We start from the raw sequence: 17,373 nt of genomic DNA, 5'->3' as shown, positions 1-17,373 counted from the left end.
CTGCACCGACAAAATCGGCCAAAACTAAATTAAATCGGATTAATTGGACTGGGATTTTCAAACATTTGACATTAGCTTATATAACAGTTCAAATGTGTCTTTCTTTCTTTTCCCCATGGTGTACCATTTTCAATTTGAAATTGTTGGCCATATAAGCTAACTGTATTATAGTTCTCTTATATTAATAAACAACTTATATTTTAAAAAGATTAATCAATTAAAACAATTTAAGATACGATAAAAACAGTAATGAACAATTTGTAAGTTACATAAAACTCATGATACGAATATTAAAGCAAGAACATATGAGATGATAACAAAATCATATGAGATGATACAACGAGTTGAAACATACGACAAGATAACAAGTTGCAGCATAAAACAACTTAACAACATAACACACCGCAAGATAAAAGCATACCAAATAATAACCATGACATGTGATTATTAATGCCAAATGAAACAAATATTTTAAACATATTCGTCAAGATATTTTTCGATTGTGGTGATATTAACATCCGGGTAGAGTTCGCTAGCCTCCACACCAAATGAAGGTTCAATTATGAAACTGGTTGCACTTCCTTTCACAAAAGTCGAATATGATATAGACGACATGATGTTTTTGCCGGGAGAGTCTGCAAAATAAGAAAATTGATTTTTTTACAAAAAGAAACACCGTTATTGTATGTAAATGTTTAACCAGTGTAAATATATATATATGGAGTATGTTATTAGATATTCCTTCCATATTAAATTAGTATAATATTAGCCTTACTATTTATTATATTAAGAATCTTTGATCTCTTGTCTAATTATACCATGGACTTATCGTATTTTAGTGATACGATTGGGTAGCATAATTATATAAGAGTTTAAGAATTCTTAATCTAATGCCATTATTAATATATTAATTTAATATGAAAGGCTTATCTAATACAATTACAGTGTTACATATATCCTATCTAAGAAAAATGCATCTTTTGTTTGGACTGACCTTCAATTTCTTTGAGAGCTTGCTCATCGGTAACATATATCCTATCGAAGGTCTTGCCGATTTTGCTTTCCCATAGGGATACAACTTCATTAAATGACATTGTATTGCCCGGAGGTCTGAATATCAGGGCCTTATTTAGGGTACGTGGATCATCGACTGTTTTGATAGTAATCAATGCTATATCCTCTTCTTTGACGAAAACAACTAGATAAGAAAAATATTAGAGATTTTCCCAAATCTATCATCTTGTTGTACATTATGCATTAAAAGTTGTACCTTTCACATTTCCATTCCCAAGGATGGTGATTTCCTTTTCGGTCTTCATTAGGCCGATTTTGGGCAGAAAATATTTTGCAAAACCATTGCATACTACAAGAGTATGTGGGATATTTTTAGCTTCGATCTTCCTACGGATTTCCGCTTTTCCCTCAAAGATGCTCTTGGCTGGGTCGACCGGTCCATCCAAAATCCCATGGTCCACATCAATTCCGAATTCCGAAGGTAAAATCTCTAATAATAAATATAGTTCAAAAGTTAGTTTTATAGTGTGTAGGAAAAATATATTGAAAATGGCGTTTGTTTGATAAGTTTGATAATAACATGCACTCAAAATGAATTAATTTTACCAACTTTTTTTTATGTCATTAATAAAAAATAAATTCACAAAAAGTCGGAACTTATAGAATGGAAGTCCTGTCTAGCCACTCACTCTGTCAATATTCATTTGTTGGATCGCACTGTGTTTCTTTAGACTAACATTATTGGACCGATTTTTCTCGGGTTCCATCAGGCCCGATTTTTATGCATTTACAGTTGATAAATTAAAATAACATATATAATAATTGTAACAAAATAATTGGAATAGAAAATTATTTATAATTAATTAGTTTACCTAATTGATTACCAAACATTTTAAATTTCAGAATATCTATTAATAATGTTCAGTTTAAGAGACTTAAAAAATAGATTTAAATTTAAATGTAAAATAATAGGGGAAAAAAACATATCTTAGTTTTAGAGATTAAGAGAAAAAAATTATAAATTATAAAAAAGTAACAAGTGATAAATTTAACATGTTTTTTTATTACAAGTGAAAAATATGTTATATGATGTACATAAAATTGTGGAGTACGGGTAAAATCAAAATCTTTTTTATCCAAATTATTTACAAATAATCAGTAAATCAAACATGATTATAAAATTTTATATTATTTACCATATTAATCTAATTTAATTAAAAAATACCTTGACATTTCCAGCTTCTTTGATGGCTTCAATTAGTTTGCCTTGCGCAGCTGCGGATTTCCCACTTACTGTCGAGATCACAACATCAACTTTCTTCACTGCCTCCAACAACTTTTCATAATCATCTAGATCTCCCTGACACAGTTCATATATATATGCACTCAATAAAAACCACTATCATAATTAAACTCTGTAACATCATTATAAATACGTACATAAACCAGTTCTACACCGCGACTTTTGAAATCCTTTAGACAGTTGGTTTTTTCTTCATCGTTGGTTGCGCTTGGCCTTGTCAAAATAAAAGTTGGATGCCCTTCTTTGAGGCTTGCCTCTACTAAATACCTTCCGATGTATCCAGTCCCTCCGATGATCAAGATCTTGCTTGCCATTGATATAACCGTTTTGAGGATAAAGAGATGGGGGATTGATGTGAGAAAAGATTGGGGTATTGGTGTGAATATATATAGAGTTTTGAAATTCAAGACGTTGCAGGACGATATAGAACGAAAAGCCCACGTCTCGTATCATGCAAATAAGTAAATAAATAAAAATAATAAATTACATAAATTGTCCATGTGGTTATGCTCAATTTATGGATTTAGTCCAGATTTTTCAGTTTGAACTCGAAGAGTCCTTAAAATATTTTTTTGTCATGTTTTTTGTAATGATGTTAGATTTAGATAAATTCCTATTATACCCTTATTTTTCATGTATTATTATCATTATTTTTTTTTCTAAATACCCACAACTTAAATCTTCATCTCCGTCTTCCATATATGATATGTCATCCCTTTTGTTATGACCACCGATGGTGCGTTTAATTACACTGATTGTTGTTTACAGCCTCATACTGCTTCATCTTCTTCCCTATTTTTCTCTCTGGCCTTTCATTTAAAACCTCAAAGTACTTTCGATCCCATTAGATAAGTCCCTACAACATACTAAGATATGGTTCCCAAATCCATATATACATGTTAACCGAGAATTGATACTTTGATACCCTTTTTCAATTTCTCTTATGAGTTGGTTCTTCACATTAATTTTTTTCCCATGGGCCAAATTAAGTGCTCATCATTTACAAATGCTCGTGTGTTTTGTAACCGTATACATGAACCAGAGCAATTTTGAACCTCATGCTTTGTTCATTAGTCCGTTGTATGTTCTTCCTCTCTTGCATGCTTTTTACACTATTGGAAAATGGATATAATATGTCTATTGCTACTTATACATGGTGCAAGATTTATAATATACAAGCATTTAATGGAACCAGTATCCAGTTTTCGGGATTTATCAAAAAAAATTCAAAGAATCAAAATTATCATAAAAAAAATATGGACCAACGTAAAAATTCTAATGGATCAAAAATTTGAACGTTTATTCACACATCAAAGATATAAATACAATACTTTGCTTGGTCATCAAGAAAAGGAGGATGACAACTAAAACAATAAACACGAAATTCAAACTAAGATAGACTAGGAAACCGATAAGGACTCTTCAATTCTTTACTCCTCTGCAAGTTGGAGCATGTAAGTTCCGAATGCCCAACTTGCTTAACAAGAAATGAAGATGATGTGATCTCAATGCCTTTGTAAATAAGTCAGCAACTTGATGTGTGGTATGTATGTGCATAGGACAAACTTCTTTAGAATCAACTTGCTCACGAACAAAGTAGCAGTCCATTTCAACATGCTTGGTTCTTTCGTGAAACACTGGATTATTTGCAATATGTCCCACCACTTAATTATCACAAAACAATGGAGTAGGTAAAACTGGAGATACTTCCAACTCTTTCAACAGCCACCATAACCATATTGTTTCAATAACTGCAGTGACCATTGCTCGATATTCTGCTTCTACGGAAGAGCGTGAGACTACAAACTGCTTTTTGGTTTTCCAAGAGATTGGTGCACCTTCGAAAAGAAGTAAATACCCAGTATGTGATCGTCTAGTATAGGAGCAGCTAAGCCAATCTGCATCACAATAAGTGGCAAGATTCATCCTCCGTTCTTTGGAAGAAAAATGCCTTCACCTGGCGTGGACTTTAAGTAACGTAAAATTATGTTTGCTGTGTCTATGTGTGTTTGCCTTGGATCTGAAACAAACTGTCTCAAAATGCTTATTGAGTACGCTATGCTTGGCCTGGTGGCTTGTAAGTAAATAAGTCTTCCTATGAGTCGCATGTATTGACTAGCATCAACATGAAGACTATCCTACAAGGACAACAACCTTGCATCCCATTATCTTCAAGAATGCCCTAGGTGTGCTTTCGATGACTCAAAACTAGACCATTTGAGGTTCGTGCCACCTCAGTGCCTAGAAAGTACTTCAACAGGCCCATATCCTTGATGCTAAACATTTTTTCTAGATAAGTTTTTGTTGCTTTTAATTTTGGACATATCATTCCCTACAATCACAACATCATCCACGTAGATGGGAGCAGAAACGAAGCTTCTCTGTTGTTTATAAATGAAAAGAGAATGATCTGCATGTGATTGCTTGAAACCAATCTTAAGTAAGGTTGTAGTGAATTTTTTATACCAATTATGCGAAGCTTGTCGAAGACCATAAAGCGACTTCCGTACATTCTAGTCTCTCCTTCTTTACTGAAACCTTGAGGTATTTTCATGTATACCTCTTCATCTAGGTCCCCATGCAGAAATGCGTTGTTGAAGTCTAGTTGATGTATGAACCAATCCTTCTTCACCGCCACAACAAGTAAGGTTCTAACAGTGACAAGTTTTTCCACCATGACAAAAGTTTCATGGAAGCACACACCTTCCAATTGCGTGAAGCCTTTCGCCATGATCTGTGCTTTATATCTTTCAATCTCCCTATTGGGCTGGTACTTGATCTTGTAGACCCACTTTGAGTTTATTGCGTGTTTCCCTTTTGGCAGCTCCTCAAGAGACCACATTACATTTTCTTTAAGGGAATTTATTTCCCTTTGCATTGCTTCCCTCCATTTGATATCATGTACATCTTGGTTAAAGTGTTTTGGCTTACAGTTTGAACTAATAGCTGCTAAAAAGGCTTTGTGTGAATTAGTAAAATGCTTGTAAGAGATATGTAACACCCGGTTTCAGGTACGTATTTAAATTCAAGCAAAACTTTATATTTTACACTGGGACTCGGCGATTTGGAGGCCCAACTCGTCGAGTAGGTTCGACTTCGGATCCGGGGGGGATAAGTGACCTACTCGACGAGTCGGGAGACCGACTCGACGAGTAGGAGCTGTCTGAGTGAAACCCTAAATTTGAGGGTTTGCACCCTATTTAAACACTTTATGAGGCCTCCACCCCAGCCTCTATCACCTCCAAACCCTATTCACGAAACCCTAATAAACTTTTGAGTGTTTTTGAGCTCTTTTGTGCCATTCTTTGTGATTTGAAGTTTGAAGAAGGAAGGAAGGACTTGGAGGTTCAAGAGGAAGTCAGTAGATCCAGAGATTTGGTTGCATTTCCAGCTTGTTGGAGGTAAAAAGCTCCAACCTTGACTTCTTATTTGTTATATTTACTTTAGGGCTTGGATCTTGACATCTTTGGGGTATTTCTAAGCCATTTCGGGTTTAGAGTGTAATGTAGAGTAATGGCTTCAGATCTTGAACCTTGGAGGGTTCTCATGGCATAAAGGTGCCAACTTTATGGCCATGAGAGCCCCATGCATCTTGTAGACCTCATTTTTAAGTCTTTTGAACTTAAAGACCCATGCATGGACGTAAAGTTCGTGAATTTACGTCTTATATCGACCCTAGGAGGTCAGATCTACTCTCTGGATGAGATGGGTTCAACAAAAATCGAGTTTATAGACATGGACTTTAGGGGACTCGGCGAGTCGTTCATGGGACTCGGCGAGTCGGATATTGGTTCCCCAACCTTTTCTGTTTCTGAGGAATCTGGTCGAGTCTAGAAGGGGACTCAACAAGATGGACGTGATTATGGACCTGGAAATCGTGGGACTCGGCGAGTGTATGAACAAACTAGGCGAGTCCAAGGCAATCTCCTAACCCATAAATACGGACTCGACGAGTTGTTCATAGAACTCGGCGAGTCATAGACTGGACACATTAATATGATGAAGATGAACTCGACGAGTTCAAGGATGAACTCGGCGAGTCGGTTGAAGATGGTCCCGATACTATGGTTAAAGGTGAACTCGTCAAGTTCTTGCTAGACTCGACGAGTAGAGTCGGGGGGTTGTATCATTTTGAAAGAATAGGGACTCGACGAGTTGGTGGACCAACTCGGCGTGTCAAGTCAACTGGATGTTGAATTAGACTTTGACCTGGACTTGAGTTGACCCTTGTAAAGGAGGGTTGTGGGTACGGATTAGTAATCAAGGAGGGTTGTTGTGTAGGGATTGAGGAGTTGAGACGAGAGGATTCTGTACCAAGGATTGTGCAGACACTACGCGACATCGAGGTGAGTTATCTTCCAGTAGCGGTGGGTCTAAGGCCACAATGTCGGCCCACCAGTAGGAGTGTATGTTAGACAATTGTCTTTGTGATAATTGTCTGTGTTTACCGCTACTTGATATGTTTATGTGTTAGCATGATATGATGTTATGTGATCATAGTAGTAGGGAAGATAGTTCCCAAGTTACCGGCCGATAGGGCCGAATGGGTAGTTTAGTACCCAGCTATGCTAGACAGATTATGATTATATGATAATATGTTGTAGTAGTAAGGGGTGAGATAATCCCCCGAGACCGGTCGAGAGGACCGAAGGGGTATGCCAGCACCCAAATATGCTAGGCAAGGTCACCGGTCAAGAGGATTGAAGGGGTAGGTCGGGCACCCAGATATAACTGACAGTATGTATGTCATGTGATTGTATGTGGTATTATGGGGGGAACTCAATAAGCTTCGTGCTTACAGTTTTCAGTTTTGTTTCAGGTACCTCTTTAGCGAAGGGGAAGGAGCCGACGTGGTAGCAGCACATCACACACACGCAGGATTTCCACACTATGAGATTTCTTGGGATTGTACTCTGGCATTGTGTAACGCCTGCAGATCTTAACCAAGTTTTAGTATATGTTACAAGGGTTCCGTACATATAAAGAACGGAGAAATCTGAGTTATAACGAAGAAGTTATGGCCCGTCGAAGTTTTACGGCAAAACCGGCACGACACCGGGAGACGTAAATAGTGAATTTACGGTAGATGACTTTTTAGCCTTAGTGATCTAAACAAAAGTTGTAGTATACGTTAAACCGAGAACATACAAAAAAAGAACGCCAAAATCTGACTTCGTATGAGGAAGTTATGAATTTTCTAAGATTTGGCATAGCAGTGCACGACCTGAAACTCGAATTTTAGTTCGAGTAGTTTTTGGCCTACGCGATCTAAATGAGAGTTGAAGATCTCATTAATAGGAACTCAACGATAAAAAAAAAAAGACGAAAACGGAGTCCGTATGTAGAAGTTATGAATTTTACGCGGACATTTAACAGTATAATCTCCTCCTATTGTTAAATTTCAGATCGGTCGAGAATTAGCCAACGAAGTCTAAATGAAAGTTTTAGATATTGTTTTTACCTACGCGAGGATATAAAAAATGTCGAGAGTAGAGCTCGTATGTTAAAGATATGGACGAAACTTGGTCCCTACTCTTCGAGCGCGATAAATTCGATACAGTTTTGTAGATCTGAGATAGAATGAGAATTAGCTGACGGTGTCTAAATGAAAGTTGTAGTACTCGTAAATACCAACGCGTGGATATAAAGAACGTCAAAAATGTAGTTCGTATTAACGAGTTACAAATTATAATAGCATATTTACGTATTAAAATAAAGTATAAATCATATATACGTACACATATATATACAAATGTATATATGATTAGAAAGATATCGACGATGCGGTTATTATAAGACTAGTGTTGAGTACTTTCGACATTAGTTTAGTACAAATATCGTTAAATATATTTAAAATAGTATTATGAATGGGTGTTTAGTCGTTTATATAACTATAAGGTCATTAAGTAATTATGGAGGGTAGTTTTTGTAAATTCAATTACTATAAATAAGAGGCTTGGACTTTCATATTTCTTGCACCATTCTCTTGATTCAAGAGTCCTTCTCTTCTTATCCCCCGAGCATTTCGGTCCCTCGTGATTCGACTTCTCTTTCTGTAGTTTTAGTATAGTAAGGTGAGCGTTGCACGAATTTTTCTTAGAAAGATTCAGCGACGAAGTTCTGCCCCTGCAGAGCTCGACTACTAGTTAAAACTCCCTTGTAAGTAAGTTATGCTTACCCTATTTTAAATATAGTTTATATTTAAAATTAGTATTGTTATTATGAACTTATAATAAATATTTGGGCTATTATTATGACTTATATAAGTGTCGTTATAATATCTTTTAACTACACGCGGTACGAGGAATCTAGTTTAAAGGGTCGCATATGGTTGTTGGATTTCAGAAGTGCTATATGCCAAAATGGTCCTGCCCTCCGGTGTTTTATGTCTGGCCCCTGTCTGTACATAGTGGTTGGAAAATATTGTTTAAACGCTTATATAATAATAATAATAATAATAATAATAATAATAATAATAATAAGACTAATAATTAGTCACAGTAAATATTAGACTAAAATCTAGAGGTAATAATACTAGGTTTCGTCGAAGGAAATTATTTTAAACGAAGCACTGTCCGAGTACCGAGTCACCACCTTATCAAGTGAGTGCATAATCCCTTTCATCTTACACAAAGATATGAAGTATTTAATATAAATTACGTGTTATGTGTGCATATTGTCTGAATATTTGCTGTCTATTTTGGGTGAATTTTTTTTTATATACATGTTCTAAATGTTTTAAACTGTATATGTATTTTATATCTACAAAATGTGTTGGGTAAAACATGCATAGATGAAATAGTTGTTGTGTGATAACACGATGAAAGACCTCAAGGTTGACAGTGATCCAGTCATCTAGTGGAGTATAGATGACGACCACAGACTATACTAGACAGTCCAGTGGAACGCTAGCAGGCTCATAACCTGTAGGTGTTCTCGAATTTGGTGCTCATTAGGTATTTTGAACTGAGTGTGTTCACTAGGTATTTTGAACTGAGTGTGTTCACTGGGTATTTTTGAACTAAGTATTCACCAGGTATTTTGAACTGAGTGTGTTCGTTGGATATTTTTGAACTAAGTGTTCACCAGGTATTTTGAACTGAGTGTGTTCACTAGGCATTTTTGAACTGAGTGTGTTCACTAGGTATTTTGAACTGAGTGTGTTCACTAGGTATTTTAGAACTAAGTGTTCACCAGATATTTTGGACTACGTGTTCACCAGTTGTAATCCATAAACCATGGTAACGATGGACTTTGTGCCTATTCCATAGGATAATCCTTAGGAATGAATGAACGAGAAATTGTTGATTCTTAGGGTAGACCCTTAAGAGTAAAGAAGATAATGGGGATGGGTAATTGGGTGATTGTTTGATGTTTAAACATAATAATTATATTATTGTGGGTTGAAAACCCTATGTACTCACCAGGTTTCCCAACCTGACCCACTCAAGCTTATTTGTATCATAGGTGTCGATATGAAGTTACATTACACTGAGAGATTAAAGAGATGTTGATCACTAGTCTAAATGAATATAAGTTCTGTTTATGCTTATGTTTCTGTATTGACAATGACATCCCAAATGTTTTAAAATGAATAAAAAATACATTTCTTCGAAAATGCTTTGATAACGTATTTATCATGTTTTACTGGGAACAAATTCCGCAACATTTTTTATCAAAAGAAGTACTCTGATTTTTATAAAGCATAAAAAAATCGGTCTTTTCTGGCCGTGAAAACGGGGATGTCACAGTTGGTATCAGAGCATTAGTTTAAGCGAACTAGGAATATGGATGTATTTCTAGACTTAAACTTAGAATGCTAAGCGATGATTGTGAGATGTGAGCACTAGCCTATTTTAGAATTATGCCTAAAATGTTTTTATGTGCTAAATGTTTTGTGCCTGATATGCTGCTATTTGTTCGGATCGATGGTTTGTTGCCGACCGGATCTGGAAACCTTATGTGTTTAGAATTCTAAGCGTTTAACTACGACATTAGAACTAGCATGTAACGTTTCGGAGTGATAAGGATGATTTAAACGTCTATCCTAAATAAAGATCTAAATTCACCTTAATCGGGGAATAGATTAAAATGGAAAGAACCCGCAGTGGAGCCGGGAATGCAAATGGAAATAGAAATCAACCCTCAGTGATTGAGCAAATACATGTGGTAGTAGCCGCACCTGAGCCAATGACAATGGCCGGGGTACAAGCGATGATCCAGATGATGTTGGATCGTCAAATGGAGGAGACGAGGCGATTACTGCTATAGAATCGGGATGAACCCATGATGCCTGTCGAACAACCCGAATTGAATGATGGGCAGTCTGAGGAGGGAAACTACAGCAGGATCGTTGGTCAAGCTGATCCGCCGGTGAGAAACAACCAAGATAACAGAGTCGAGAGGAATGGATGCAAGTATAAAGATTTTCTGACTTGCAAGCCATCGACTTTCACTGGAAAGGAAGATCCGATCGGAGTTATGGATTGGATCTCGGAGATGGAGTTAGCCTTCATGACGTGTGGTTATAGAGGCAAGTTACAGACCACCTTTGCAGTGCGTCAGTTCCGAGGAGGCGCTGTTCGTTGGTGGAACACCCTGGGGAAGACTCTAAGCCCCAATGAGCCCCTACAACTGACGTGGGCAGAGTTTTTGGTGCAATTCAAGCGTAAATACTGCTCAGCCCAAAACCTGCTCGAGTTGGAGAATCAATTCCTGACTTTGAAGAAAGGAATCATGTCGATTGATGAATATACCAACAACTTCACAGAGAAGATGGAGTTTTCCTTGCGTCTTGTCCCGGATGAGCTGACGAAAATAGACAAGTACTTAAAGGGACTTCAATGGGATTATGCGGTGCCAGTACGTCAGGCACCTACTTTGGAGGCAGCTATCTGGGCTGCCAAGTCTGTTGAGGAAATGATCAAGGGAAGAGCCGCCAGCAAAATTGAGGTTGGCAAAAAGAGGAAGTTTGAGGGGTCTACGAGGCCTAATAAGAAGAGCAAGTCTGGTTCAAAGGAGTTTAGCGGAGGAGGAAACGAAGCGAGACAGTGTGAGAAGTGAAAGAAGAAGCACTTCGGGAAATGTAGCAAGGAAGTGACCTGCTACAAGTGTGGGAAGACCGGGCACTACGCCAACGAGTGCACCGCCAGCAAAAGGGTGTGCTATGAATGTCGTGAGGAAGGGCACGTTGCTAAGGATTGCCCGAAGAAGAAAGATGCGGCAAGGCCCAACATTCCACCGAAACCGAAGGCAAGAGCGTTCCATATGATCATTGACGAAGTAGATGGCAATGCAAGGGATCAGGAATGAGGATCTATGAGGTAGTCGTGTAGATAGTACCACGTGGTGTCGCCTATTAGAGGCATAGTCTAGGGTGAACTTGAACACCTATGTAATCATTTCAAGGAGTAATATAAAACCTTCGTTTTGTTATATGGTATGTTAAGTTGTTATGTGATCTTCTTGTATGGTGACTTGGAAAACTGCGAGACAATACTTGGGACGAGTATGAGTAGGTGTGAATGGTAGTAGAGGCCTATACTACCGGAAGCACAGGACTCGCACTTGGATCAGGGAAAGTCACAAGGTTACCAAGGCGCTAGTAATTGATTCTGTTTTATTCATGTATGTCGTTACTGTTGGATTAATGTCTAAGTCCATAACTATATTTGGTATGTACTTGACCCGACCCGGCATGGTCCATTTGGGTTGCACTTCACCGGCACAATTTATATGGATAGTCTTTTGAGAATAGTATATTTATGATTTATATTAATATATTATAAGTTCTAATATATTAATATGGAATCATATTATTTAATTAGTATTGATCAAGAATTAATTTAGAATTAATTAAGTGATCAAAAAGAACTAACTAAATATGGACTCTTATATATATGGAATCGGCCAAGTTCATTTAGGTTGGGCTAAGCTTTCATGGATGGTCCATGGAGCTTTTAACCCATGGATCCTATGTAAATGAAAGGTCATGGGTATTAGGGTTTACATGGATGTAACCCTAATCCTCCATAATATATAAATGGGTCCTTGGCTCACAAAATTGGCACAAGTGTGTGAAAATAAGAGTGGGCCGATTTTAGTGTGCATACATATTCTCTCAAGTTCTTCCAAGGTGTTTTGGTGATTTGTGATTCCATTTGAGGCTTCCACACTATTGGGGCTAAGCTCTTAAAGCTTGAAGACATCAAGCTACATCAAAAGGTATGTCATCTAACTAGAACTTTGTAGTATAGGTGCTTCATAATATGCTAGTTAGGATGAAACCTTGGAATAGTTAATATTTGCATGTATAATAGAGAAAACATAGATTCAAGGTTTATAGGGTTGCATGTACACCATAGGAGTGTTAGAATGCTCAAAACCAAACAGTGGTATCAGAGCCATGGGTTGTTTTCTGTTATATTGATGCAAATGTTTTGTTTTCAAGTTGGAAAAAAAAATGAAAAAAAAACATGACGTTTGTCAAATTTTAAGATAATTACTTGTTTTGTGAAAAACAAATTATTTGTAAAATTTGAATCATTTGTTATATGAGTTGAATTAGGTCAAATTTAGTAAAAGATAAAATGATATGATTATTTTATTAGTTTTAAAAGTTTGATCTAAATGTTTTAAGGAGTTACAAATTTTGTCATAAAATTTTGGAGCTCAAAAGTTTTTTTTTAAAGTTGTGACCTTAAGGGTTTTTGAAACTTCCATAAGTTATGGATATGAAAGTTTTTTTTTAAAAAAAATTTGATTCAAAGTTTTTATGGAGTTACAAAATTTGGTGTTAATGTTTTAAAGAATTCCATAACCTGTTCTTAAGTTATGGAACATAGAAAGTTTCATCATAAAACACCATTAATTCCATAAGTTATGGAATCCAAAGGTTTTCAAGAATTACAAAACTTGCCCTCAAATTTTGGAATTTGAGAAAAGTTTTTTATGAAAAAAAGAATTGAATTCTAAAACTCTTGGGTTCATAACTTAAACAATTAATTAAATGGTTTTAATTTTGAGTTTAATAATTGGAATTATGATGTTTTGTTGAATAGTTCAAATTAACTCTTATGGACTTTATTAATAGTTAATTAAAGCGTTTAATTAAAAGAGTATTATTAAATCCATAAATATATGGTTTGAGTTTAATTAAATTAAAAGTCTAGTTTAATTAATAGATTAAACCATCAAGTATTTTAAATGTCTAAAATACACCCTTATGCTATTAATATATTATATGTATAAGAGCAAGTCGTCTTACCATTAGTAGGCCTCATTCACGAAGCCGGTCTATAAGGGGGGGTATAAGGTTGTTGCCTATAAAATGGCAGCTTAATGGGTGTCCACTCTCACCCACTGCTTCCTTGACTGGTGGAGGGTCGTTAGCCGAACAGGTAGGACAAGGACTATAATTCTCCCTTCATTAAAAGTATTAATGATAAATACTAAGTAACTAAACCTTTTATTAATTTCCAATCTTAGTTACTTAGGAAAATGTGAATAAGGTGCTAATCCATGAAATTACACTTTGCACTTTGTTTAAACCGTTAGTGGAGCGTGTGTGGTTAACCGGCACACTAACCTGGATTTAACAAAGTAGGCAAAGGGTAACTTAATATTTATCATAGTATCAGTGGAGCTCGTGTGGTTAACCGGCACATCGATTGAGGGGTAAATATTAAGGGTACCAAGTATATTTGCATGGTTACTTCACACCTTGTTTTGTGATCCTCGAAATCCCAGTCACAAAACCTGAAGGGCACACTCGAGATTGAAACATGCCATTGAAAAGTTCAATGAATCTCAAAAGATCTAGGAGTTTCAAATCCAAGTAAAAACCTAATTAAATTATTTCGTTTTTCATGGTGGAAATTGGTAAATCGTCATTTACCTACCTTCAACTATTTTATAACTCGGATTACGGCATCCCTCTTCCAGTTATAAATAGGTTGTTGGATCCTAGCCTTAATATTTCATATTGGGTGTTATATTAAGGACTTTAGATCAACTATCTTGAATATCTCCCAAAAGATGTCGAGTTCAGACATCTATGATCTTCCCAAATCTCTTGGAACTTTACTTCCTCCACCTCCTCCAATTATTATCCCTAACCTACAAGTTCAAGGTCACTCAAGCCCTAATAGCAAGCAAGGTCTATGTGTGATCACATCTTAGAGATGAAGTCACATATTGACAAGCCGGGAGAGTTGGGTTTCAAAGTCTTGAGAAAGTTGGATGTTCAATCACTTTCTAAGTCACATAGTGAGTTCCTTTGGGACTACTATGATACAGACTATGACATGAACCTTAATGATCATATCTATTTGCTTGGTGCTGCTGAATCAGCAATGATTTGGAACGATAGTGAAGCAAATTTGATTAGAAGATCAACTTCCCAAAAACTTTATGGACAGTGACAATGGTGACACTGGATATCCAGTAAAGCTCTCTCTTCCCAATGGAAAGGGATCGGCCATAGTCAACTCGGTTGACCAAATGGTAAAGAGAGAGGCTAAGTCTTAGATAGTCCCATTATCAAGGGTCCATTGCCAAAGGAAGGGGCATTGGTTGCGAAGCTGCCAAATTTACCTAAGGATGTTAAAGTCAATAAGTTTGACTCTACTTCAGGTAAAGTCCATTGTCTAACTCTATTAAGTTCCTACTTGGGGATTCTTATTACATGATGTGACTGGGTCACATGTTGATGTTTGAAGAATCAAAGAAAAGTGAAGAAACTTAAAGAAAGAATATGCTGAATCTGATCGCGTAGATGGATTTCTATCGCATAGTTTGAAGATCGGATTCTTGAGCTACTTCTTAGGAGTTATGATATATTGCTTAGGAATAGATAACAACAAAGTTTCCATGTGCTTTTGCACTGTAAGGATAGTTTTTTCCGCAAAGTTTTTAAAATAAAAGGAAAATTTTTGATTTTATTTATTTTAAAATATCCTTACAATGGCATTTGTGAAAATCTTTGTTGCTTATAAGATTCCATTAAGAGCAAGAGTGGAAATATGAATTTGATTCTTTCATTTGTGGTAGTGTCCAAATTTACCAAATAAGGAAAGATTCTCATCACCCAAGTTTCAGTTGGATAGAAACTTGGAATCATGCAAGTTGTATGGTATGAAGAATGAGAATTTTCAACTTTGGAAAAATTAAGACTAGTTCCTTGTTCACATGTATATGTGAGTCAAGTGAAGGACTAAGGGATCGAGTACACATTCTTGTGCACTGATCAAGTCCACCATAAAAGATCGATAAGACTATTCGTCATGATTTACTAAGGCTTAGTAAATATGATTATACTTACAAGCTTAAGTATAATTCTGAGACATTGGAAAAGTTTCAATGTATGACAGAACGAATGAGAAGAATCAAATTAGGCAGAAGGATAAAAGTTTCTCAAATCTGAAAAGATGGGAGAGTACTTTAGTATCATGTTTTAAGATCATCTTAATGATTTTGAGACCTTATCACAATTCATCCTCTAAGTGCATTCTGATAGTTAAGAAGAGGAGTTATGAATTGTTGAAGTGGTTAAATCAAGAAGATGATTCATACATCGTTCCAAAAACAATTCTTAGAGTTATACTCTAAGATTGTAACTTGAGTGACATGTCTTAAAAGATGTTTAAAAACACTTGTCAAATGTAAGAGTAAAAGTTTTCTACTCTTGTACATTTGAAACTGGTAATTTGTGATGTTTTGGATAAAACAAAGATCAAGTAAGGCCAATTGTGTTAAGTGTCTGTCTTGATTAGAATCCACACTATCTCTTGAATATTTGGCAAGAAAGTCTTATAGGTCAAGGAGACAGTGGGAGTCTAAAAGATCCTGAAAGGGTTTCAAGAAGTAATCAAGAATAAAAACCTGTATTTCATCACTAACACACAACTAGAGGTTTATAACCTATCGTGTTGACATTTATGTCCCCATTCCAGTTAAGTTGGCTATACATTTGAGTTCTACATGTTCTCAATTGTTTGCATAGCTACTTGGAAGCAATGGCAGGCCCTTGAGCTGCTAGGTGGCAAGAAGTTAAGATTGCACAAGTTCAATCCATATGAGTTAGGATTTGTCACTAACCTAGTCTTGTGATTATGGTTTGACAAATTCACATGGATAAGAACACATACACCATAAAATCTAAGTGTCATAAGGTTTCTCTCCGATTCATGAAAATGATGGTGAGGAAATTCTTTCACTAAGTAGATTTTAATTAGATAGCAATTATGATATTTGCAGTTCTTAAAGTCGTTAGTGGAGCGTGCGTGGTTAACCGGCACACTAACATTGACTAATGAGAAATGGAAAAAGGTCTAAACAATTGAGACTATGATTACGGCATCCCTTTTCATAGTTCTGAAATTGTTTAGACACACATGTAAGCTATCTAAGATAAGGTGTATGATTTTGATAAAGTTTTATCAAAGCATCTCGTATCAGAAATCTGAACTTTGGGAAGAAAGTCAATAAAGTATTGATTTCTAGAAGTCCAACTGATTTCTGAGTACATGTCAAAGCTAGTGGGAGCATAAGTGTTATGCTAATAATCATCATGTTAGTGGGAGCAAGATAATTATTGTTAGTGTTGCAAGTTAGCAATGTTAATTATAGAAAACAAAAGTTTCAATTCGTGAGGCTGCAGGGATTGAAAAAGTTGTTTTGCTATAATTAAGGGAGAGGATATACTTCATTTCAGTTCTAAAGGCTTAGATTGAGACCTTAATCATCTTTAGTCAAGAATATATATATGAATTTCATGTTGGATTGGTTCAACTTAAGGAAATTCTATATATTGCGTTCTCAAAATTCGATTATGATTACGACATCCCTCTTCATAGTCAAATTTTGAAAACATGGCAAATAAAAATATTGTAGCAAAAGACTGGTCTAGAATCATGTCTTTATGTGAGACATCATGAATCGTGTACCATTTGCTTTGGGTATAGGATCGATTTCATGTGCTATAATATTTGTCATTTCTAAATTTTTCCAAATGCCCAGAGGCATTAAGAAGGGAAAAGTTCTAGAATTGGATATGA

The 17,373-nt window shown here is 36.0% G+C and overlaps 1 protein-coding gene across 1 annotated transcript; it reads right to left on the bottom strand.

Annotated features, from left to right (window-relative positions):
• Nucleotides 1-347: 347 nt before the first annotated feature.
• LOC145138521 (phenylcoumaran benzylic ether reductase Pyrc5-like) lies at nt 348-2,657 on the bottom strand. The gene is made up of 5 exons (XM_079072601.1): nt 2,455-2,657; nt 2,240-2,374; nt 1,271-1,502; nt 995-1,198; nt 348-635 (listed from the first exon to the last, which is right to left on the bottom strand). The coding sequence occupies exons 1-5, from the start codon at nt 2,629-2,631 to the stop codon at nt 472-474; spliced, it is 912 nt and encodes a 303-aa protein (XP_078928727.1). The 5' UTR covers nt 2,632-2,657; the 3' UTR covers nt 348-471.
• Nucleotides 2,658-17,373: the final 14,716 nt, after the last annotated feature.

This window comes from Lactuca virosa, chromosome 9 (genome assembly GCF_052849685.1).
Source record: "Lactuca virosa cultivar CGN04683 chromosome 9, Lactuca_virosa_CGN04683_v6, whole genome shotgun sequence".
Classification (NCBI taxonomy): Eukaryota; Viridiplantae; Streptophyta; class Magnoliopsida; order Asterales; family Asteraceae; genus Lactuca; species Lactuca virosa.
Note: the sequence above shows the minus strand (reverse complement) of the source record. Positions and strands in the feature narration are given on the sequence as shown.

Coding starts and splice junctions, on each gene's coding strand:
- LOC145138521 (XM_079072601.1), bottom strand. CDS start 2,631: ATGGCAAGCAAGATCTTGATCATCGGAGGGACTGGATACATCGGAAGG. Junction 2,375..2,454: donor GCGGTGTAGAACTGGTTTAT/GTACGTATTTAT, acceptor GAACTGTGTCAG/GGAGATCTAGATGATTATGA. Junction 636..994: donor AGCTCTCAAAGAAATTGAAG/GTCAGTCCAAAC, acceptor CTTATTTTGCAG/ACTCTCCCGGCAAAAACATC.